Source organism: Cucurbita pepo, chromosome 15 (assembly GCF_057944985.1).
Source record: "Cucurbita pepo subsp. pepo isolate OVF chromosome 15, ASM5794498v1, whole genome shotgun sequence".
Taxonomy (NCBI): Eukaryota; Viridiplantae; Streptophyta; class Magnoliopsida; order Cucurbitales; family Cucurbitaceae; genus Cucurbita; species Cucurbita pepo.
In genome coordinates, this window is record NC_141812.1 from 3103406 (window position 1) to 3128764 (window position 25359).

The following is a 25359-nucleotide window of genomic DNA, read 5'->3' on the forward strand; positions in this document are numbered from 1 at the left end:
TCCGTTCAGTTATTATTCCTTTTATTATTATTTTGCTTAAATTAAATATTTACTCATTTACTTTTGTGTGGTTATTTTAATTTATATTGAATTAATTAATTAATTTTTAAAAATTTAAATCATTAAGGAATATATTTGATAGAAAGTTCTAGATTTTTTCTTTTTAACTTTATTCTCTTTTTATTTTTTAATTTTTTTTCTCTCTAAAATTTATCTTTCCCTTTACCTTTTATTTATTTTTTTTATTTTTAAACAATTTTTGTCCAAAGTCTAAAGCAATATGCTCTCCTAATTTATTTATTTTTTCACTTTAAAACATTTATTGTCACATTTTTAAAATTTTAATTTTTATAAATCAATTGAATTATGTTTAAAGAGAAAATGCTGTAATAATTTTTCAATAGTTCTAAACTTAATAAATAAATAATAAATAAAAAGTGAATATTTAATTGGGAATTTAATTCAAGATTCGAGTGCTGCAACTCCCCACCGACCATAATCATATTTTTGGTGAACTTTTAATCTCTAAAATTTTAAAAATAACCATTTTGATAATCTTTCAAATTATTATTTAATGTAATGTTTAATAGTTTTTTTTTTTTTAAATTTATTTTAAAGTTAAAATTCTTATTATTATTTTTATTTAATATGTACTAACTCATTCAATTATATGGCTACCATACCTGTCACATCAAAATATTATTATACATATTCAAAGTAATAGTATTCATTTATTGATAATATATTGTCCAAAAATAAATAATATTTTTAAATAAATTTGAGGATTAAAATCGAGGGTTTAAATTTTGAATTTAAGATAAAAATAGAATACAGTTGAAAGGAACGAAATAATTTTAAATTTTAAATTTTAAAATATCATTAAATACTTCAATTTTATCTAAAAAAAAATATTTTAAATTTTCAAAAGTTTCAATAATATCTTTAAATTTAAAAAATACCCAACTAAAAAAAAGTTCAAAATATACTTTTACCGTTAGTTTTGGATGAAAATCGTTAATATTTTGTTTAAAAAATAATTATGTCCTTTTAAAATGATTTAAGTTTTTAAAATTTTCATTAATACCCTTACAATATTTTTAAAAACTTCGAAAATACCCTTTAAAAGTGTTTTCGAACTAAAATACATTTATCGATAGTTGGCGTTGCAAAAATACTCATAAACTTTCCGAAATAACATTAAAACGTTTGTAATTAATCTATGAGATGACGATAGACGAGTTTCGTTCATATATTAACGGTAAGAATTTTTTTGAATTTTTTTTTATAGCGGTAAAAGGTGTCAACGTTAGTGTAAAATTTTATAGGTATTTTTTAAATGTAGGGCAATTTTTTTTTTTAAAAAAGTTTTTTTTTTTGTTAGCTTAAAGAATATATTTTTTAGACAGGTGCATATTTGGGTATTTTTATTAATTATTCTAAAATAATTATGAAATATAAATGTAAAATAAATGGCAATAATATTGTAGACCCAGAAATAATTATATATGAAATTTATAAATTTATAAAAATTGTGAGCTCCAAAACTTCTTACCAGATGTTATTAATAAAATACCAATAATACTATTCTTATTAAAATCTAAGGCTGTTTTTTCTTCCATTATTTCAACATTTATTTAATAGTTTCATACCAATAAAAGATAATTTGAATACGTTTCCAAAATATTCGATTAAATCAACCCACTAAAGCTTGAGTTGCTGTTGGCATGAGCGACATATACTCTAGCGTCTAACCCGTTTTTGAAAAAAGGGGTCAAAGAAGGTTTTAAAAATATTTTAAAAGCGTTTTAAGAGTGCAACGTTATAGGTTAGTAAGCAATAAGGGATAACAATGACATTAATTGTATACTGTTCAGGTAGGAAGAATGGATGATTAGTCACATCCTACGTGTAATAGCTCAAGCCCACCATTAGCCAATAATGTCTACTTTGGCCCGTTACAAATGATACCATAGTTAGGTTTCCGGCAATGTGACACCAAGGACGCTGGGTCTCGTGTGAGATCCCACATTAGTTGGAGAGAAAAATGAAACATTCTTTATAAAGGGCCAGAAACCGGTGGTTTGTAACGGGGTGCGTAGGTTTCTTTTTATGAATGGGTCCTCATAGATTTAAAAATTTGTGTAGGTAACCCAAACATTATGGGCCATAGTTCATGTTTGGTTTAGTTTGTTTGGGCTTAAGAAAACATAGAAATAAATGAAATATAAAATATCATTATCATTACTTTGTTTCATTTTAGAAGGGTGTATGTATATATTAACTTATTAATTTTTAATCATCAAATAATGTTTTAATTACAAATTTTAACTATAATCATAGAAAACTAAGTAATTAAATTTAACATTTTTATTATTAGTTAATTCATTAATATTTTTTTACTAACATATTAATTAATAGTTTACATAAGTTATTTTAATGTATGTTGCCTTATAATTACGTTTATTTATATTAATTTATAATAATAGAATAATGTAGTATATCAAAATTATTTAATTTAAACATATTTATAAAAATTAAATTACATAAACAAAAAGAAAAAAAAATGACAATAAAAAAGTGTGAGGGAGAGAAAAATGATTGAAAATAGAAAAATCAATCTCATTCTAAAAAAACGTGATAACTATTAGAAATGTCTATGGATGAAAGGGAAGGTAATTTTGTTAGGTGTGGTAATTCTGTAATAGCCTCACAAAGAAATGGAAGGTAATTATGTTAGAAGGTGTAAAAGTGTAATAGCTAGGTAATTCTGTTAGAAGGGGTAATGGTCGGGTAATTCTGTTAGAAAATGTAACAGCCCACGCAGACAAGGAAGGTAATTGCAAAAATTGAAGGTAATTTCGTTAGAAAGTGTAATAGCCCACCTAGAAATTGAAAGTAATTCGGTTAGAAGGTGTAATAGCCCACTCAGAAGGTAATTCTGTTAGGTGTAATAGCCGACCCAGCAACCGAAGGTAATTCTATTAGAAGATGTAATAGCTAGGTAATTTTGTTAGAAGGTGTACTAGCCTCAGGAAGAAACGGAAGGTATTCTGTTAGATTTTATAGGTAATTCTGTTAGAAGGTACAATAGCCTAACGTAGAAACTGAAGGTAATTATGTTCGAAGGTGTAATAGCCTCCCGCAGAAACGGAAGGTAATTCTATTAGAAGGTGTAATAGCCTCACGCACGCAGAAACTTAAGGTAATTTTGTTAGAAGGTGTAATAGCCAGATAATTGTTAGAAGGTGTAGTAGTCTCATGCAGAAACTGAAGGTAATTGTATTAGAAGGTTTAATAGTCTCACACAAAAACCAAAGGTAATTCTGTTAGAAGATGTAATAGCTAGATAATTTTGTTAGAAGGCAGAAACCGAAGGTATTCAGTTAGATTTTAAAGGTAATCAACCTCAACCTCATGTAGAAACTGAAGGAAATTCTTTTAGGTGTAATAGCCTCACATAGAAACTAAAGGAAATTTTGTTAGAAGGTGTAATAGTCTCACACACACGCAAAAACTGAAGGTAATTCTATTAGAAGGTGTAATAGCCTCACACATGCAGAAACGTAAGATAATTCGGTTAGAAGGTGTAATAGCCTAACGTAGAAACTTAAGGTACTTCTGTTAGAAGGTGGAATAACTCTTAGAAGGTGTAATAGCTGTTAGTTGTTAGAAGGTGTAATAGCGGTTAGAAGGTGTAATATTACACCTTTAGCTGTTAGAAGGTGTAATAGTCTCACGTAGAAACTGAAGGTAATTGTGTTAGAAGGTGTAATAGCCATGTAATTCAGTTAGAAGGTGTATTAGCCTCAGGCAAATATGCAAAAATCGAAGGTAATTCTGTTAGAATGTGTAATAGCCTCACACATAAATTGAAGGAAATTCTATTAGAAGGTGTAATAGCCTCACACAAATACGCAGAAACCGAAGGTAATTCTGTTAGGAGGTGTAATAGTCTCACGGAGACACCAAAGGAAATTATGTTTAGAGGTGTAATAGCCTCACCCAGACACCAAAGGTAATTCTGTTAGTAGGTGTAATAGCCTCACGCAGACACCAAAGGTAATTCTGTCAAAAGGTGTAATAGTCTCACGCAGACACCAAAGGTAATTATGTTAGAAGGTGTAATAGTCTCACACAGACACCAAAGGTAATTCTGTTAGTAGGTGTAATAGCCTCACGCAGACACCAAAGGTAATTCTGTCAAAAGGTGTAATAGTCTCACGCAGACACCAAAGGTAATTATGTTAGAAGGTGTAATAGTCTCACGCAGACACCAAAGGTAATTATGTTAGAAGGTGTAATAGCCTCACGCAGACACCAAAGGTAATTATGTTAGAAGGTGTAATAGCCTCACGCAGACACCAAAGGTAATTATGTTAGAAGGTGTAATAGTCTCACGCAGACACCAAAGGTAATTATGTTAGAAGGTGTAATAGCCTCACGCAGGCACCAAAGGTAATTCTGTTAGAAGGTTTAATAGTCTCACGCCACCAAAGGTAATTCTGTTAGTAGGTGTAATAGTTTCAAGCAAACACCAAAGGTAATTCTGTTATCTCGTGTAATAGCCTCACACAGAATGTATCAAAATTTCTAAGAAAAGAAAGAAACAGACAAAATTAAAAGCCTTTCAATTTTCAATTTGCGGAATGAAATGGAAGGTAATTCTTGTTCAGAAGGTGTATAAGGGAGGAATTGGAAAATTGCTTTTTCCTTGGGGTCGAGATAGTAATAGACTAAATAAAACAATAAATAAATAAATGAACAAATAAAAATAATTAAAAAACAATTCTTCCCCTTCCTTCAATTATCTCCCTAAAGGAACTACTCAAGTATTAGAATTTCGGAAAGAAAAAAAAAAAAAAAATTGAAATGATCAGATATCTACCTATTTGCAAGATGACACAACGGTAATTTTGTAAGGATGAGTGGTAAATATTTTTTTCCCTCTAGATAAGTAATGTGGAGATTATAATATCCTAAGTAAAATAATAAATAAACAAATAAAAATAATTAAAAAACAATTCTTCCCCTTCTCCAAATATCTCTTAACTACTCAAGTATCGAATGTCTGAAAGAAACAAAGAAACGGAAACAATAAGATATCTAACCATTTGCAGGATGAAACAAAAGGTAATTTTACACCTAATTTTGCATAAGATGTATGGGAGAGGAAGTGGGAAATATTTTTTCCCTCTAGATAAATGGGTCGAGATTGTAATATCCTAAATAAAATATTAAATAAACAAATAAAAATAATTAAAAAACAATTCTTTCCTACATTTTCTCCACTAATCTCTCATTCTTCCCTTCCAATATCTCTCTTATCAATTAAGAAACAAAAAGATAAAAATAATTAAAAAACAAATTTTCCCAAAATTTTCTCTCTAATCTAAATTTCTCTCTCCTCAACCAAAATTTTCTCCCCATATCTCTTTTCAACCAACGATAAAATTATATCTCTTCTCTCCACCCTCCTTAACAACTAGTAAACCATATGTCTCTCAATGAACCACAAAACCATATGTCTACAAAACCATATTCCTCCCCTTAACCAAGGACAAAACCATATTCCTCCCCTTAACCAAGGACAAAACCATATTCCTCCCCTTAACCAAGGACAAAACCATATTTCTCCCCTCGGCCAACGACGAAAGACGAAATCATATCTCCCCTCAACGAACAAGAAAACCATATCTACGAGAAAATCATCTTTCTCCTCAACGAAGGAGAAAATCATATCTCTCCTCAACGAAGGAGAAAACCATATCTCTACTCAACGAAGGAGAAAACCATATCTCTACTCAACGAAGGGGAAAACCATATCTCTACTCAACGAAGGAGAAAACCATATCTCTACTCAACGAAGGAGAAAACCATATCTCTACCCTCAATGAAGGAGAAAACCATATCTCTCCCCTCAACGAAAGAGAAAATCATATCTCTCCCCTCAACGAACAAGAAAACCATATCTACGAGAAAATCATCTTTCTCCTCAACGAAGGAGAAAATCATATCTCTCCTCAACGAAGGAGAAAACCATATCTCTACTCAACGAAGGAGAAAACCATATCTCTACTCAACGAAGGAGAAAACCATATCTCTACCCTCAATGAAGGAGAAAACCATATCTCTTCTCTACTCAACGAAGGAGAAAACCATATCTCTACTCAACGAAGGAGAAAACCATATCTCTACTCAACGAAGTTGAAGGAGAAAACCATATCTCTACTCAACGAAGGAGAAAACCATATCTCTACCCTCAATGAAGGAGAAAACCATATCTCTCCCCTCAACGAAAGAGAAAATCATATCTCTCCCCTCAACGAACAAGAAAACCATATCTACGAGAAAATCATCTTTCTCCTCAACGAAGGAGAAAATCATATCTCTCCTCAACGAAGGAGAAAACCATATCTCTACTCAACGAAGGAGAAAACCATATCTCTACTCAACGAAGGAGAAAACCATATCTCTACTCAACGAAGGAGAAAACCATATCTCTACTCAACGAAGGAGAAAACCATATCTCTACCCTCAATGAAGGAGAAAACCATATCTCTCCCCTCAACGAAGGAGAAAACCATATCTCTCCCCTCAACGAAAGAGAAAATCATATCTCTCCCCTCAACGAACAAGAAAACCATATCTACGAGAAAATCATATCTCTCCCCTCAACGAACAAGAAAACCATATCTACGAGAAAATCATATCTCTCCTCAACGAAGGAGAAAACCATATCTCTACTCAACGAAGGAGAAAACCATATCTCTCCCCTCAACGAAGGAGAAAACCATATCTCTCCCCTCAACGAAGGAGAAAACCATATCTCTCCCCTCAACGAAGGAGAAAACCATATCTCTCCCCTCAACGAAGGAGAAAACCATATCTCTCCCCTCAACGAAGGAGAAAACCATATCTCTCCCCTCAACGAAAGAGAAAATCATATCTCTCCCCTCAAAAAAATCATATCTCTCCCCTCAAAAAAATCATATCTCTCCCCTCAGTGAAGAACGTAACCATATCTTTCTACTCAACGAACGAGAAAATCATATCTCTCCCTTCAAAAAAATCATATCTACAAGTAAACCACTCTCTCCTCAACAAAGGAGGAAGCCATATCTCTCCCCTCAACAAATGAGAAAATCATATCTACAAGGAAACCACTCTCTCCTCAACTCAACTAGAAGATCATATCTCTCCCCTCAACGAACCAGAAAATCATCTCTCTTCTCAACGAACGAAAAAATCATCTCTCTCCTCAACGAATGAGGAAACATGTCCCTCCCCTCAGCGAACGACGAAACCATATTTCTCCCCTTAACCAACGACGAAACCATATCTTCTCTCAATGAACAAGAAAACCATATCTACAAGAAAATGATATCTCCCTCAATGAACGAAAAACCATATCTCCCCTCAATGAACGAAAAACCATATCTCCCCTCAATGAACGAAAAACCATATCGCCCCTCAATGAACGAAAAACCATATCTCCCCTAATGAACGAAAAACCATATCTACGAGAAAATGATATCTCTCCCACAACGAACGACCAAACCATATCTCTCCCCTCAACGAACGACATCTCCCCTCAACGAACGGCAAAAAGCATATCGCTCCCCTCGAGCGAAAAAAGTATATCTCTCCCTTCAGCGAACGAGGAAACCATATCTCTCCCCTCAACAAACGAGAAAATCATATCTACGAGGAAACCACTCTCTCCTCAATGCACGAGGAAACCATATCTCTCCCCTCAACGAACGAGAAAATTATATCTACGAGGAAACCACTCTCTCCTCAACGAACGAGAAAATCATATCTACGAGGAAACCACTCTCTCCTTAATGAACGAGGAAACCATATCTCTCATCAACGAACGAGGAAACCATATCTACGGGAAAATCATATTTCTCTCCTCGAACGAGAAAACTACATCTACAAGGAAACCACTCTCTCCTCAACGAACGACGAAACCATATCTCTCCCCTCAATGAACGACGAAACCATATATCTTCTCTCAACGAACGACGAAACCATATCATCATCTCTCTCCTTAGCGAACAAGGAAACCATGTTCCTCCCCTCAGCGAACGAAGAAACCATATTTATCTCTCCCCTCAACGAACAAGAGAAACCATATCTACGAGGAAACCATATCTACGAGGAAACCAACAAGAAAACCATCTACGAGAAAACCATATCTCTCTCCTCAACGAACGAGAGAAACCATATCTACGAGGAAACCATCTCTCTCCCTCAACGAATGACGAAACCATCTCTCTCCCCTCAACGAACAGAAAACCATCTCTCTCCCCTCAACGAACAGAACACCTCTCTCCCCTCAACGAACAGAACACCTCTCTCCCCTCAACGAACAGAAAGCCATCTCTCTCCCCTCAACGAACGACCTCAAAGAACAGAAAACCATCTCTCTCCCTTCAACGAACGAGAAAACCATATCTCTCCCCTCAACAAACGAAAAAACCATATCTACGAGAAAATCATATTTCTCTCCTCAACGAACGAGGAAAATATTTCTACAAGGAAACCACTCTCTCATCAACGAACTAGGAAAACATATGTATGAGAAAATCATCTCTCTCCTCACCCAGCAAGAATACCATATCTACTGGAAAATCTCTCTCCTCAAGATCGAGAAAACCATATCTACGAAAAAAATTATATTTCTCCTCAACGAACGATAAAACCATATCTACTAAAAAAATTATATCTCTCCTCAACCAAGGAGAAAACCATATCTAGAAAATCATCTCTCTCCTCTCAGCCAACTACGAAGCCATATCTCTCCCCTCAACTATCTCTCTCCTCAACCATCTAAAAAACCATATCAAACAAAACACGGTATCTCTCCTCAACTAACAAAAAAAAAAAAACCATATCTCTCCCTTAACTAACACAAAACCATATTTCTTAAAAATGGAAAAAAGCAATCATAATTTCTTTAAAAAAAACAAGAAACATGATTAGAATGTCTGAACAAAAGAAAAACAAGAAACAAACAAAAAAAAATGATCAGAATTTCTGAACAAAAGAAACAAATATAAAAACAATCCAATGAAAAAAAAAAAAAAAAACAGAAAAAAAAAAAACACAGTCTTGAGACCTATCCTAATTCGACAGACTTTTCTCCACTATCCTCTCTCCCTTCCCTTAAATATCTCTCCAACAAACCACCGACTTTTTAGGTCTTCTCTGCAGACTCTCTCCTCAACCAACCACCGAATTTTTAGACCTGACAGACTTTTCTCCACTCACCTCTTCTCCGTGCGTCAGACTTTTCTCCACTCACCTCTTCTCCCTGCATCACACTTTTCTCTTTTCTCCACTAACCACCTCTTCTCTGTGCGTCAGACTTTTCTCCACTCATCTCTTCTCCCTGTGTCAGACTTTTCTCTTTTCTCCACTAACGTTCTCAGTTTCCTTAAATATCTCTCTCCTCAACCAACCAACCACTGCATAATGTATCATAATTTCTGAAAGAAAGAAGAAAGAAGAAACAGAAAAACTATAAAAATTTCTGTAAAAAAAGAAGAAAGAAACCTATCAGAAATTCTAACAAACAAAAAAAAAAAAAAAAACTAATGGCTTAAGATTTAGGAATATAGGTGGCAAATTTGAGAGATACACAGTTTATTTTGACCTTCTTTTCTCTTATCCTAATTTTGTTTTTAGGTAAAAAAAAAACAATGTTATATTTGAGATCTTCACTAATTTAGTTGCATGTAAGTTAGAAATTAAATGTCAAATAATTTTAGAAATTAAAAGTCAATAATTTTAAAAGTAGGAATGGACTAAAATTGGCCTAGAGTACATGCCAAACACAATTGAGAAACAATGAAAACATGAAATTCGATTTTTAGCGACGCAATTAAGTGAATATTCAAAATATGTGATGTCTCAACATAAGTGAGAAAGAATTCGAAGGACAAAAACAAACAAATTTGGAGCTATATAGAACTTTGGTTAAGGCCAACCAAGTAAATGACTTTATTACCTGTATGGTTAGAAATTGATGATTTGTATGATGACACGTGCCACGTGGTTCTTCACGTGTCAATTGCTTGATATGTGTGATATGTTTATGAAACAACATGAGTATGACGGTCGATATTCTTAACGGGTGTCTGACATCAACAACTATCAGAGAATGTTCGCTCGACAAAAAAGGGGTTCAAGAGGTGTGCGAACCAATTGGTGGGCACATATTTGCACGTGTGGACCGTGTGTAGAACAGTAAATACAAATCCAATTATCCGTTTAGGATAGCCACCTAAAGTAATATAGACCGAAAGGATAGGTTCATTCATGCATTAGACATATGAAAGGTGGTATAGTATATACATGACATGTATCAAATGGATTAAAATATATATATATATATATATTTGATACTATTATTGAAATAAAATGGATACAAAATAATACCATACCTCTTGAACAGATATGGTACTTCATATCCATTTTATTTTATCTTAGTCAAGTTCAACCCCATTTAAGGTCACTTAATCTACAATCTTCACACCACCTTTCCTACTTGATTTAGGTTCCCAAATGAATTAGTGATGTGATTAGTGAATGTTTATTAACTCCCTTCATCACTAAAACTATTTTGATGCTTAACTAATAAAAGGAAATGGATCAATATTTTAGAATGATGTATATGGTTTCAAGTTTAGTAGTATCTTGTTCTTGATTTTGATAATTCAATATGATTTGCTTCAATGGTGAAATCTAAATCATGTAGATCCAATTTGATTGCTTTATTTTCGATAGATACGAAAGAATAATTCTATTGCATGTCCTAAGAAAAAAACTTAACACATCAAAAACTTAAATTTTGACAAGGTTAGACATCATTAACATTCCGAGTAATTCCGAGCCCGCATTCTCCCACCCCACGACACCGACCGATCCCTTTGACATGCAGACCGACGCTTGAGCTCAAGAATCTGCCTTTGCCACACGGTTCTATCCACCTCAAAGCCTCCTCTCTCATAGGAATACCCATTATTCAAACCCATCATAGAGTCATCATATTGTCTTCTAAGAACAGGATCAGAGAGCGTCTTGTACGCCGCATTCAGCTGAACAAACATCTTGGTAGACTGCTCTTTGAGCAAAGGATCACAAACCAGGTCAGGATGATACTGCAAAGCCATGGCTCTATAAGCCCTCTTGATCTCTTCACCGCTTGCATTGCAGCCGCTACTCACCGACAGCAATTTGTAATAATCAGGCCCTCTGGTGGTAGCAGCCTTGCAGGACAAGCCCACCATCGGCCTGGTCGGAGTGCCCACCATCGGGGTGGAGAAAGCCACTCGGTTTGGAGAAGAATTTGGTGGAGAAAACATGGGTAGTTCTGATTAACAAATTGAAGATAGGGAAGGAAGGAAGGAGAAATGGGTATAATATATATAGCGTGTGAAAGCTTAATGAGGAAGAATTATCCTTAATTTTGGTGAGATTCCACGTTGATCGATCGGGGAGAAGAACAAAAACACCTTTTATGAAGATATGAAAACATCTTTCTAGTAGACGGGTTTTAAAATTTTTGAGGGAAAGTCCAAAACCTCTCCTTAGGAGACGGGTATTAAAAAGTTTAACGAACAAAACACCTTTTATGAAGGTATGAAAACCTCTTTCTAGTAGACGGGTTTTAAGAATTTTGAGGGAAAGTCCAAAGCCTCTCCTTAAGAGTCGGGTATTAAAAGTCTAAAGAAGATAATATCTGCTAAGAGTAGGAGCTTGAAGCGTTTAAATTTGACGGTGAGGTTCGTGGAAAGTGGGGAGGGTAAAGAACAAAAGAAAATTGTGGGTTTGAAATCTGGTGGGCTGGGAAGACGACGGCTAAGTAAGGAGAGTATTGACGCGTTTTGGAATGCATGGTAACCATCGAGACCAATATTGTATTTGTGGTGAAGAAAGAGACTGTAGTTTTGTCTTGTTTGTTTATATAACCGACTTGTTTTTTTTTTTTTTAATACCTTCTAGATGTTTTTTTTTTCTTTGGTGTAAATTTGGGTATTGATGGGTTGGATTAAATTCAATTGTTTTGGGTTGTCGACTCTTTTGACTCTTTTGACCCAAACAACGTTTGTTAAATAATGAACTCAATCCAAGCATAAAGTTTTTTGGATTAGATTGATTTGGATTATTCGGGTCAGTTATTTATTTATTTTTTTTAAATAAAAGTAAAACTTAGTATGTAATGTAATGTCCCGGTATTAAGTTTAAAAAAAAATTCAGTGAGTAGCTGGAAAATGCCGGAATTCTCGCAATCCATGTTGAGACAACCCTGCGACCTCCACAGATCGCGAAAGAGAAAATTAGAGGGAAAAGCGAAAGAGAGACGAGCTCAGCAAAGTTTTCTGGCACGCCATAAAAGGGACCCTCGACGACTGTATGTTCATCTAAGGTACGTTTCATCCCTCTTACGTACATCAACGTTGGTAAAAAGAGAGGGATCTCAATTTTTGAGAGTTTCGTGGATTTATGTACTCGAGAGCAGACCCGAACTTGCACCTCGACCCAAGAAGCAAAATGCGACGTGTCCCTCTCCCTTGGTGACACGTGTTACGCCTGCAGACAGACTCCTCTCAGACTCCAACGACTTGAATAGGTTGTTCTACGTTTAATGTTTTTGAATTTATGTCATTATCATTTTTAAGTTTATTTCTGAATTATGTGTTAAACAGGTAAGACTATAAAGGTGTTTTCAACGATGAAGTCTATTTTAGTCTGAAATTTATTACTTAAATGATGATGTTGACCCAAGTAACTTTAGGTAACTAAAATCTAGGATCCTTACCTGTAAAATATCTATTTATTTATTTTTAATTATTTAATTAATATTTATGATTTAATTTGAATATATATTTTAAATATTATTTTGAGGATAAATAATAAAAAATATTTATAAAATTAAAAAATAAAATAAATATATACCTATATCCTAAACAAAAATGCCATTTGGGGCCAGCATTCTCGCTGGCACTCTTTCCTTCCTCCAATCGATGTGGGACCGCCTCCAAATCCACCCCCCTTTGGGTCGCTGGCACTCTTTCCTTCCTCCAATCGATGTGGGACCGCCTCCAAATCCACCCCCCTTTGGGGCCAGCGTTCTTACTGGCACACTGCCTCGTGTCTACCCCCTTCGGGGAAGGGTCCTCCCCATCCAATGTGGGACATCACAATCTACCCCCATTTGGGGCCGGCATGCCTCGTGTCTACCCCCTTCGGGGAAGGGTCCTCCCCATCCAATGTGGGACATCACAATCTACCCCCATTTGGGGCCGGCATTCTCGCTGGCACTCTTTCCTTCCTCCAATCGATGTGGGACCGCCTCCAAATCCACCCCCCTTTGGGGCCAGCGTTCTTACTGGCACACTGCCTCGTGTCTACCCCCTTCGAGGAACAGCGAGAAGCTTAGCACATCGTCCGGTATCTAGCTCTGATACCATTGTAACGGCCCAGATCCACCGCTAGCAGATATTGTTCTCTTTGGACTTTCCCTTTCGGGCTTCCCCTCAAGACTTTAGAACGCATATGCTAGGGGAAGGTTTCCACACCCTTATAAATGGTGGGTTGTTCTCCTCCCCAACCAATGTGGGACATCACAATGGCTTAGTTTAGTTCTACTACCATTGCAAATGCATCGAACACTATGACATTAACTAAGCAACGTTTTGACACCAACCAAGAGTAGTTCCCGATACGTAAAAGAATATGTATTCCAATACAAATGAAGTTTGCCTAGATCTTATTAAAAGGAGATTCAAATAACATCCGACGACAATCATATATTGTCGTAGATTTAAATGTAACTCTTTACGATTCAAGCTAAGAATGAAAGGATACAGCTAAGTGAAACGCGTAAAGTTGGTTTTTATTTTTTCTTCATTGTCTCTACATTGTTGTCCTTTTAACACGACCTTAGTTGGAGAATTTAAGATTCTTTAGACCTTACAAATTGCCACGAGATGTCGGTATCTAAATTTAAGTTTTAGCTTGACCCTTTTTTTTTTAATTATTATTCATAATCACATAAATTTATGAACAAGACAACCAAAGTGTACACCATATTTTATCGATCGAATACTTCCACGGCTCATCAAACCACGTAATGGCACCAATAAAACGTCCACCTGCCAGCCAAAATGTGGCATTTGATCTCATAGCATACCCTATTTTAAAATGAAATGAATTGATCTTTGAAGATCTTATTTAAAGTATGAGGATTTCAAGTCTATGAACTAAACCGTTAAGGTATCGTCAAGTCGGCTAGATTTAATTACTCGAATTATACGTTTTTTATTGACACGTTCGAAGAAAACATAAAAAATAACAATCCTACTGTAAATCTTTGAATCTCTTTATTCATTTTTGTTCGTGGATGTGTAAGTGCAATCGATCTTACTTCTTTACACAACTAAATTATTGTGTTTTATTTTTCTTTTCTATTAGAAAAAACATAAAAATATTTGGTAATTGACAATAATGACGGGTGGCATCCAACAAGAGAATGAGCGTTTCGAAGTGTCCTATTTGACAACCACGAGGAGAATCTCTAATCAGCGACATCAGCTTGAGAAATCAATTATCGTCGACACCATAACAACACTCCACGATTGTGAGTTAGGGACTACCAACGATGAGCTTTCCAATTTTGTAAAGAAGACCTTGGGGGAGTGACCGATGAGGACGGTCCACGACATCATGAGCGACAAATATTCATAAGCCACAACGCATCACTAACATCGATGGAAACATTAAATAGTCTTAATCTTTTTAAAAATAGAGTAGACTTAAGTTGTAACCCTATTTTCGGGTTGACTCGACAAGAAATATGTCAACTCGCAAACCAAACCAATTTTTTTATTTATCAAAAGTTCAACGCAATCCAAGTTGAAATATAACGATCCATACTCAGGATTCAAATCAGGCTTTGTAATTTGGATTCGTCACCTAATGACCTTGGCATTCCCCTACGACATAATCACGTTATCTACAACATAATCACGTTATCTACAACATAATCACGTTATGTACTCCTCGCTTCTTAAGAGCGAAAACTATTCCCACTTACCAACACAACACTAACATGCATTGCACGAAAATTCTAAGAAATTACCGAATATAAAATTTCTCCAAGTAAAACACGCTTAACCATTGAGTTTCTAGACTTGAATTGTAACCCTATTTTCGAGATAACTCGACCAAAAATATGTCAACTCGCAAATCAAACCAATTTTTTTATTTATAGAAAGTTCATCGCAATCCAAATTAAAATATAACAATCGTGTAAAATATAACAATCCATATCCAGGATTCAGTTCATGCTTTGTAATCTGGATTTGACACCTGATGACCTTGGTGTTCCCCTACGACATAGTCACGTTATCTACTCTTCGCTTCTTAAGAGTGAAAACTATTCCCACTTACTAACATGCATTGCACGAAAATTCCAAAGAAATTACGGAATATGAAATTTCTCCAAGTAAAACATTCTTAACCATTGAGTTTTTATGATTGAGCCACCGAAAATGAAGGTACACTTTGTTGGTATAAACAATAACTTTCATTTCTTTTAAGCTTTTCTATCTTCAGAATCGCTCTCATTTAGATGTAGTCTCAATTCATTCATGTATCTCTCATTTACTCGGGTACACCTATAAATAAATTGACGTAAATAAAAATATGGATAAAAAAAAATAGGAAAGAAAAAAAAGAGTGTATATATAAAGCCGGCCAACACGTGCATCTTGAGACCTTAATTACTATATAATTAATTAATTAAATAATATTTATTTTTTAAAAAAGAAAGACCTAAATGAACTGTAGTGATAAGGGAGATGGTTGGCTTATGAAACTCAATACAAATTTTAATACTTTCTTCATTGTTCTTATCTGCTTGGAGTTTGCTTTTGGAGATTATCTTCATTTGAAATGTCACAAGTCAAAGTTTCATTTTCTTTTAATACAAAATATAAAGATTCTTCATTATTATTTTAAATTTTCTAATTTTATTGTTAATATAATAATTCATTTTCAATTCCCGAGCATAGTTCATAGAATAAGTTTAAATTACCGTTCTAATTTGATTGTGAACTAAAAAAAACTAATAAATAAAGCTCGGTCAAATTTGTAAGCTGGTATGATATGCTCGTCTAATGGTTAGCGAATACAATATTGATAATGCATATTACCTTAGATCTACCTGAAAAATTATCGTGTTTGAAATGTTACATTAACTTGAATCTTTGACGTTAAAACGGTCATATTGATTGTTATAATAATCTTTTTTTATTATTACAATTAAATATTGTCTAATGAGCACATTAATACCGATATATAAAATTAAGTGAGTTTCGAATGTAATTCAAATATATGTTGATGAGTGTAAAATATCTCAATAAAATATACACCGAGTAAACAAGAAAACAACAATAATGTTGAACTTTATGTTAAAATTTAGCTTTTTTAACATATTCTCAAGCTCGGTTCTAAGGGTCATGCATAGTGATTATTTTCATAGTCGTTTTGTAATTTCCGCTAAACAAAACTCTAGAAGAAAGAATTATTATTGCAATGAGGCTAGAATATTAAAGAGGATTATCTTGCTCTCTCTTCTTTCGAAAAAGAGAAAGAACTATGTACGGTAAAGTGATCAATTAAACAAACAGGTAGATAATTAATTAGAAACTTTTTAATAAACTGAAATCAACCGTCAACATTCTTAACTACATCAAACTCTCTCGTCTTTCCTATAAGATTTAGCTCTCCATACACATTGATTTACATAGAGGAATCAACATTTTGATCATATAAAATTAATAGAATAAGAAAAGAGAGTAAAGGATTGGAGAGTTATTAAGCGTGTTGCTATTCTTCAATGGAAGTTCCCTCATTTGAGCTCTGTTGTCCACCTATTTGCCTTAAGCTATCATTCTTAGTCCATTTTTCCTTTGGTTGTCGTCAGTTACTGAATTAGAGTGCTTGTTTATCTATTATAAGTTTGATATGTCTATACTTGTTGTGAAAGATGAGTATAACATAAACTTTACGCTTAACATTACTTAATTACAGGAGTGTACTTTTGAAACCTAGTTGAGTTCGAAAGTATCTATTAGCAATTCTTGGTGTTAATCGTAGTTTCGAGACGACTAAATTTGATATGCTCATACTCATTGCAAAAGATGAGTACAACATAATATTCACCCATAACTTCACCTAATAGTGGAGTAAGCACACCTAAAAGTTGATTAAATCTCAAAAGGGTTACACTAATTAGTCTGAATGAACCCAAAATTTAAGATAGATCTTGCAATACGCCATATAAGTACAAACATTCATTACTTAAAACTACACACGTTTGCCAACAATCTCAGCTTGTGGTTGATTCAATCGACGATTTACTGTTCTCTCTTAGTTGACGATTTACTGCTCTCTCTTAGTTATAGATGCTCATGTTTTGATTCTCAAGTCCTAACTTGAATTTCCCGTAAGATTGAAGTATGAAATTTTTCCTCGTCTATTTGGTGAAAAAACCTTGAAGAAAAAAAAAAAAAAAATTGATTTCGCCCTCTAAGTAGAACTTCACTGCAAATTACATCACAAAGGATCCAATGGTGGAAGGAGTTTGATATGGCTAAGTCATCCACGACGGAAGCATTGTGAAGTGCAGTTGTAAAGAGAGAACGAAAAAGAAGGTAAGACGAGAGCTTGATAATCTAAGAGAGGCAACTTATCATAAAAGATATAAACATGTGGTTCTTTTCGATCGGAGTTGAGTTCTTTTTGGTCTGATTTTGTGACCTGATCCAAACTAACTCGGTTCGTTTTGGTTTCTTTCACTCCTATAACGAATGTTGAAATTTGTTTGAAGGGTAAGCAAGAAAATGGTTAAAACTCGAGACCGAGCTAAACTTGAGAACCCAATTGGGGTTGGGAGAGAGAATGATGGGGTCCAAATCCTTTGTCTCAACCTCGACTTGCCTCATGCCCCTGACCCGAGAGATCTAAGGGTTAGCATGATCTGATTCTCAATCCCAAATCTAGGAAAAAACGAAAACTTTAGGTTAACTCTCTTATAAATACGTCATTATGACTCGATTCAAAATAAGTCCATTATAAATTCTTAAAACTTTTAAGACTTATTTCACTCTTTGATCTAAGCATTAGAGTGTGTGTGACAAACAACACATTAGTGTGCAAATTAGTTAATTGAGTTAATGTACACGGTTTAGGTTGGAAACTTAGTTAATTGGGTTAATTCATTTTGGAGTGAACATTTTGGTGTGTACACTATGTAAAACCCTTTACTCTCTTAGTGAGGATATTTAGCCTATCCTTTACTCAATACTCTTTACGGAGTGTATTTAGCCTACCTTTTACTCTTTTGATGATATTTAGCCTTCCATTACTGTTTATATAGGTACCATATTTGATCATTTATTGTAGACAAATATATTGTATAATATTTAGCATTCGATACGGTTTAACATAAATATCATATTTGACCCTTTATTATAGGCAAATATTGTATGATATTTAGCTTTCTATTATGGTTTAACATAGATATCATATTTGACCCTTTATTATAAGTAAATATTGTATGATATTTAGCTTTCTATTATGATTTAACCTAGATATCATATTTGACTTTCTATTATAGGCAAATATAGTATATGATATTTAGTATTCTATTACTGTTTAGTATAGGTATCATATTTGACATTTTATTATATACAAGTATCTTGTATCAATGTATCGTTCTTTTTATTTCCTTTGTAACTTATTTAATTTCGTAATGACTATAAATAAAGAACTTTCACCCCATTTAGGTAGGATGATTTTAGCAAATATTCTCAAATGGTTAGAGAGCAACCCAAGCCAAATGGCATTCACAACAAAATCCGGTAACTCGTAATTAAGGGACCGAAAAGGAAATATACACGCAAAAAGAAGAAAAACAAAACAAGAAAACATCATATGTAATTTGTAAACAGCTGATCAAAACTATATAATACAAGGAAGAACAGACAATAAAAACACTACACAGTTCGTGGTAGTTAAGGATCAAGAGCCGCATTTGGGGCATAAGTCTTAATAGCTTCGTTGACACTAAGGAAAATGTTTTCTTCTCCAATGAGCTTGTCGAAGTTTGCAGCTAAGAGCTTCTCCATTATCACTGGACCTGGATTTGCAAGTGCAAGCTCAATTTCCTTCTTCTGCAAATGAGAGTACAATCCCTCGATCGCATGGATGCCGCTCGTGTCGATATCGGATACCGCTGCCATGGAAACACAAGAATTATTTGTTCATTTCCATTTGATGCATACATAATATTGTGAATTACTTCAGTCGATTACGTCGTTTCACTTACGAGACATGTCGATGACAACGACTTTGATGGGGAGAGATTGGTCTTTGAGCTTCTCTGTTTCATCTGCTAGCCATCTCAGTATCCTAAAGTGTATGAAAGTTAGCTATCAAATAGACCTTAGAAAGGGAGTGAAGCTATCAATAAAAATCATGCGTGCTTAATCTTAAACGGAGCATTTCAAATGATTTTAATGTGTGAAGATGTCCATTTATCCGATGAGACCAAGGTCTTGTGGAGACCCGCCTCGAACAAAGCGAAGAACTCCCATTTAAATTTGAGATGAGGGAAGGAGCGAGTAGAGTTTTTTTTTTTTTTTTTCAATAGATAAACGAGGTTGGGGACAGGAATTGTATTCCCCTTCCTTACATTTTTCTATTATAGGAAATGAAAGAGGAGGTGGGGATGGAGACAAGATAGGAAAAATGTGAGATCTCACATCGATCGGAGAGGAGAATGAAACATTCTTTATAAGGGTGTGAAAATCTCTCCCTAGCAGACGCGGTTTAAAACCATGAGGGGAAGCCCAAAAGGGAAAGTCCAAAAAGAACCATATTTGCTAGCTGTGGCCTTGAGCTATTACAAATGGTATCAGAACAAGACACGAGGCAATGTGCCAGCTAGGAGGCTGAGCCCCGAAGGGGGGGTGCACACGAGGCCGTGCTAGCAAGGACGCTGGGACTCGAAAGGGGAAGGATTATGAGATCCCACATCGGTTGGAGAGGAGAACAAAACATTATTTATAAGGGTGAAAACCTCTCCTTAGCAGACGTGTTTTAAAACCTTGAGAGGAAGCCTGGAGGGAAAAGCCCAAAGAGGACAATATTTGTTAGCAGTGAGAATGAACTGTTACAAATGGTATCAGAGCTAGACACGAGACGACGTGCCAGCAAAGAGGTTGAGCCTCGAAGGGGTTGACACGAGACAATGTGCCAGCGAAGAGGCTGAGCCTCGAAGGGGTTGACACAAGACAATGTGTCAGCGAAGAGGCTGAGCCTCGGAGGGGTTGACACGAGACAATGTGTCAGCGAAGAGGCTGAGCCTCGAAGGGGTTGACACGAGGCAGTATGTCAGCAAGGACGTTGGGCCCCGAAGGGGAGAGGATTATGAGATCTTACTATTGGGGAGGAGAACGAAACATTCTTTATAAGGTATAGAAACCTCTCCCTAATAAATGCGTTTTAAAACCTTGAGAGAAATTCTAGAAGGGAAAACACAAAGAGGACAATATTTACTAACGGTGGGCTTGAGCTGTTACAAAAAGCTTCTCTCGTCTCACCCGTCTCACACATGGACATTTCTAAATGTGATTGTACTCGTTTCTCAAACTATTTCTAAGAGAGAAACAAAAAGAAAAAATGGAAGTACAAGTACCTTTCTTTGACATAGTTGGCATTGGAGAAGTATATAGAAGAATCAACCCTAACCATGAGGATTCCATCAATCCTCTTTGCCCCAGGGTATTGCAAAATGTTTCTAAAAATGGCAATCTTTGGGAGCTTCCCAAGCAAAGCAATGCGAGGTCTCGTCACTTGCAATAGAATTTTGAACAGCGACAAACTCACCTATAGTATTGTTTGAATTATGTTCATTTCAAGACATAAACATACAAGTAACCAAATTTAGTACTTACAGCAATGAGAAGACCAATCTCGACCGAATCAAAGACGACGCCGAAGAAAGCTCCCATGCAAGCAATGAAGTCGAATTTATCGATCTTCCATAGCAACATCACAGCATCGATGTCGATGAGCCCAATCACGGCGCAAATGATGATGGAGGCGAGAATGGCATTAGGGGTATACTTGAAAAGGGGTGTGATGAGCTCTAAGGTCAAGAGAACGACACATGCCATGACGATGTTCGACATCGGTGTGCTGCAGCCAGCCATGTAGTTCACGGCCGACCGGGAGAATGATCCTACACGGGTGACAATGGAAAAAGCTCGTTAAAGATTTAACAGACGACGACGACGACGACGAAGAAGAAGTTTTAAGTGTAGAACCTGTGGCTACATAGCAAGAAGTCATGGAGCCAGCAATGTTCATGGTGCCAAGAGCCATCATTTCTTTGTTACCATTGATCTCGTAGTCCTTTAAGTCTGCGAATGTTCTTGCAATGGCCACAGCTTCCTATATTAAACAAACAATGAAAGAAACAAAGAAGGAAGAAATTAGTGATTGAAATTAACATAAGATTATTGTGTTTAATTAAGAGAAATTAGGGAAGTGTACCGTTAGGGCAATCAAACCAGCAACCACTCCAATTTTGAAACCTTTGGTGAGATTGTCTCCATGGAAGAAGATCTTATCAAGGGATGGTGGATTTATTCCTTTGTCTATGTGTTTTACCTGAAAAATATAAAACAATACTAAATTCATAAAATTTCAACTAAAAAAAGACATTGAAGCTTTTTTTTTTTTTTTGGTTAATAGGGTGTTCAAAAAACCTGATGACATAAAAAACTCTGATCAACCTAATCCAATTCGTATAATTTGAATTCAGCTATGAGCTTGTATGGGTTGGATTGGGTTGTGTTCAAATAAATGAAAATTTTAAAAGAGCCTGATGACATGAAAAATTCGATCAACCCAACCCAACTAATACGTTTTGGGTTGAGTTATGAACTTATTTGGGTTGGGTTAGGTTCAAATAAATGAAAACTTTAAAAGAACCTAATGACATGAAAAATCCGATCAACCTAACTCAGCTCGTACTGTTTGGATTAAGTTATGAACTTATTCGGGTTGGGTTGAGTTGAGTTAAAAAATTGAAAACTTAAAAGAACTTGATGACATGAAAAATCCAATCAACCCAATCCAACTAGTACGGTTTGGCTGAGTTATGAGCTTATTTGGGTTGGGTTACGTTCAAATAAATGAAAACCTTAAAAAAATTGAAGACATGAAAAATCCAATCAACTCAACCGAACCCAACTCACCCTCTTTAGATTGGGCTATGAATTTATTAATTAGTCTATTCTACACTACAATAATATAAATTTCAACGATGATCAAAAGTCAAAGGAAATTTATGATTTAACAAAGTAGATATTGTAATAGAACTTACAATCTGAACTCCATCTTTATCAGCTCGAGTGATATACACAAAAAAAGTTGAGAGTATCACCGATGTCAAGGGCGCAATGGCAGGTATCCAAAACAGTTTCTTATGCTTCTTGCCCTACATATTCAACCCAAAACCATACTCAAAATCTTGTTTTCAAGAACAAAAAGTAACACAAACGCTAAGCAATTAATAATCCTCCCCTCGAACAAAGTACACTATAGAGTCTCCCCTAAAGCCTATGGAGCTCTTGAACAAAGTACACCCTTTGTTCGACACTTGAATCATTTTTTACTACACCTTCGAGGCTCAGAATTTCTTTGTTCGACATTTGAAGATTTTGTTGACATGACTAAGTTAAGAGTATGACTCTGATACCATGTTAGAAATAATGACTTTCAACAATGGTATGATATTGTCAACTTTTGAACATAAGCTCTCGTGGCTTAACCCATGATCATTCCCTAAATTAACCAACGTGGGACTCCCTCCCAACAATCATCAACAAATAAAATGGAACTTACGATATATTTGGTAGCTAATAGGAACGCCAAAAATGATACCCCTATCAGTATAGTCTGCCAATTCCACTGCAAGCCAAGCAACAAACAAACAAGTTATGAATAAACTAAGGCGATACAATCAAATTGGAGGGAATAAAATATGGTATGAAGGCTACCCCATGCTGCACATTACTCCAAACTGAGCGCATCACTGAAATGATATCAGTTTTCTTGGTGAAGTTTTTTATGCCGAGAAGACCTTTCAGCTGTTGAAGGGCTATGGTGACAGCGGCGCCACCCATGAACCCAACAATCGCAGCATGTGATAGAAAGTCGATCAAGAATCCTAGCCGGAGGAAGCCTAGAGCTAGCTGAGTTACTCCGGCGAAGAAAGTTGCCGTGAAAGCTAGCCGTTTGTATTCTTCGGCTTCTTTCACCGGGTCGTATACCTGCGATAGGAGTGTTCCAAGTAAAAGTGACACGACGGCGACCGGGCCGATTGCGATGTCTCTAGAACTTCCCATCACGGCGTAGACCAATGGTGGGACAAAGCTACTATCTACAAATGAAGAAATTATCATATTAATTGGAGAGGAAATGACTGTTGAAAAAGTTTGAATTGAAAAGTTTAAGCTCATGGGGTTGTTAGTGTAACAACCCAAGTCCAACACCAGTAGATATTGTTCTTTTTTACTTTTCCATTTTTGCTTCCCCTAACATTTTTAAACTCGTCTATTAAGAAGAGGTTTCCACACTCTCATAATGTCTTTGTGCTTTCCTTTTAAAACACATTTAAGGGAGAGGTTTCCACACCCTTATAAAGAATTCTTCGTTCCCCTCTTCAATTGATATGGGATCTCACAATCTACTCCCTCGGGGCCCAGCGTTTTCGCTGACACTCGTTCCCCTCTCCAATTGATGTGGGACCCCCCAATCCACCCCCGGGGATCAGCACCCTCGGTGGCACTCGTTCCCCTCTCCAATCGACGTGGGACCCCCCAATCCACTCCCTTTCGAGGCCTAGTGTCCTCGCTCAAACTCGTTCCCCTCTCCAATTGACGTGGGACCCCCTAATCCACCCCCTTTTGGGGCCCCGTGTCCTCGCTGACACTCGTTTCCCTCTCCAATCAACGTGGGACCCCCAATCCACCCCCTTCGCGTCCCAGCATCCTTATTCGCACACCGCCTAGTGTCTACCCCCTTCGAGGTTCAGCCTGTTCGCTAACAAATCGCCCAGTGTCTGACTCTGATACCATTTGTAACAGCTCAAGCCCACCGCTAGCAAATATTGTTCTCTTTGCACTTTTTCTTCCGAGCTTCCCCTCAAGGTTGTAAAACCCGTCTGCTAGGAAGAAATTGCTAGGGAGAAATTTCCACATCCTTTAAAGGATGTTTAGTTCCCCTCTCCAACCGACATGGAATCTCACAAACTAAACTCAAAATTTTAGAACCATTTATTATAACCCATTAGCCTTGTTGCTTAAATAATAAAATGATACTTACAAAGTCCATTTTCAGCTGGCAAATTGGCAAGCTTGGCATATCCAATATCCTGAGGAATACAAAGACTAGCAATGGTTAAGCCAGCAATGAGGTCCCCTTTGAACTTACTAAAGTTATATCCCCGTCCCCATTGGAACACAGGGAAGAGGCCTTGCACAAAGAGAGCAACTTTCTTGCGCTTGGGCTGGTCCTTGAAATGCCTAAGAGGCTGATCGGAGAAGAAAGTCTCATTCACCACAGATTTAAAGTCCTCCCACGCGTTCTTCCTCGGCGGCACGCCCACCTTCGAAGGCGGTGCAACGCTGCCCGCCTCGCTGTGCCGCTCCGACTGCACCGGATCCTCTCGGCTCACGATCCGCCCGCTCATTTTGCACACGCTCTCTAATCTTGAAAAGAAGAAGAGAAAGGGATCTGTGGTTTGGTGTGAGGGAGAGGGGCATAGAGATTTGTATTTATAATGGGATTTTGAGAGTGACTTTAAGAGGCCTACGTAATGCAATAAGGTCAGGTCAACGGTTTAAAGCGTACCCCTTTTTAGCTTCAAGTGCCATTATGTATATGGACACTATTTATTCCTAATACAAAAGCGTTTACTTTTTTGGGCACAAGATCATCAAGCATTTTTTTATTAACATTTCTCCCATTAGAAAAAAAAATATATTCCATGAAACGATTGTAGAAATCTGTTCAAATTTGGATCAATTGTGGTAATGAGAAAGAACGTTAGGTTGATGTTCAGGATCCTAACTTTTGTTTAGATCACTATCACATTATTCTGTATCTCGATTTTTGTATTTCTGATTAAAAGAAAAAACGTGTTTGAGTGTGATTTGGGAGGGTTAAAGCTTGAAAGTTAAGTTTGAACTAGTTTGGAAGCATTCAACC

General features: G+C 35.9%; 2 protein-coding genes across 2 annotated transcripts; both read right to left on the reverse strand.

Moving 5' to 3' along the window:
* Positions 1 to 10877: 10877 nt before the first annotated feature.
* On the reverse strand, positions 10878 to 11321 carry LOC111776349 (chaperone protein dnaJ 20, chloroplastic). Its single transcript, XM_023655780.2, has one exon. It carries the CDS (start codon positions 11319 to 11321, stop codon positions 10878 to 10880), a length of 444 nt encoding a protein of 147 aa, XP_023511548.2.
* Positions 11322 to 18895: 7574 nt separating this feature from the next.
* On the reverse strand, positions 18896 to 24908 carry LOC147789172 (sulfate transporter 1.2-like). The gene is made up of 10 exons (XM_087118288.1): positions 24475 to 24908; positions 23148 to 23530; positions 22993 to 23058; positions 22472 to 22585; positions 21637 to 21753; positions 21408 to 21534; positions 21036 to 21322; positions 20777 to 20967; positions 19406 to 19488; positions 18896 to 19312 (listed from the first exon to the last, which is right to left on the reverse strand). The coding sequence occupies exons 1-10, from the start codon at positions 24839 to 24841 to the stop codon at positions 19092 to 19094; spliced, it is 1956 nt and encodes a 651-aa protein (XP_086974414.1). The 5' UTR covers positions 24842 to 24908; the 3' UTR covers positions 18896 to 19091.
* Positions 24909 to 25359: the final 451 nt, after the last annotated feature.

Excerpts from the sequence above, each read along its gene's own strand:
- LOC111776349 (XM_023655780.2), bottom strand. The coding sequence starts at position 11,321 with ATGGTGGGCACTCCGACCAGGCCGATGGTGGGCTTGTCCTGCAAGGCT.
- LOC147789172 (XM_087118288.1), bottom strand. The coding sequence starts at position 24,841 with ATGAGCGGGCGGATCGTGAGCCGAGAGGATCCGGTGCAGTCGGAGCGG. Across the intron at positions 23,059-23,147 it reads GGAGTAATGTGCAGCATGGG|TGGAATTGGCAGACTATACT; the intron begins GTAGCCTTCATA and ends CTTGGCTTGCAG. Across the intron at positions 21,754-22,471 it reads ATAAAGATGGAGTTCAGATT|GTAAAACACATAGACAAAGG; the intron begins GTAAGTTCTATT and ends TATATTTTTCAG.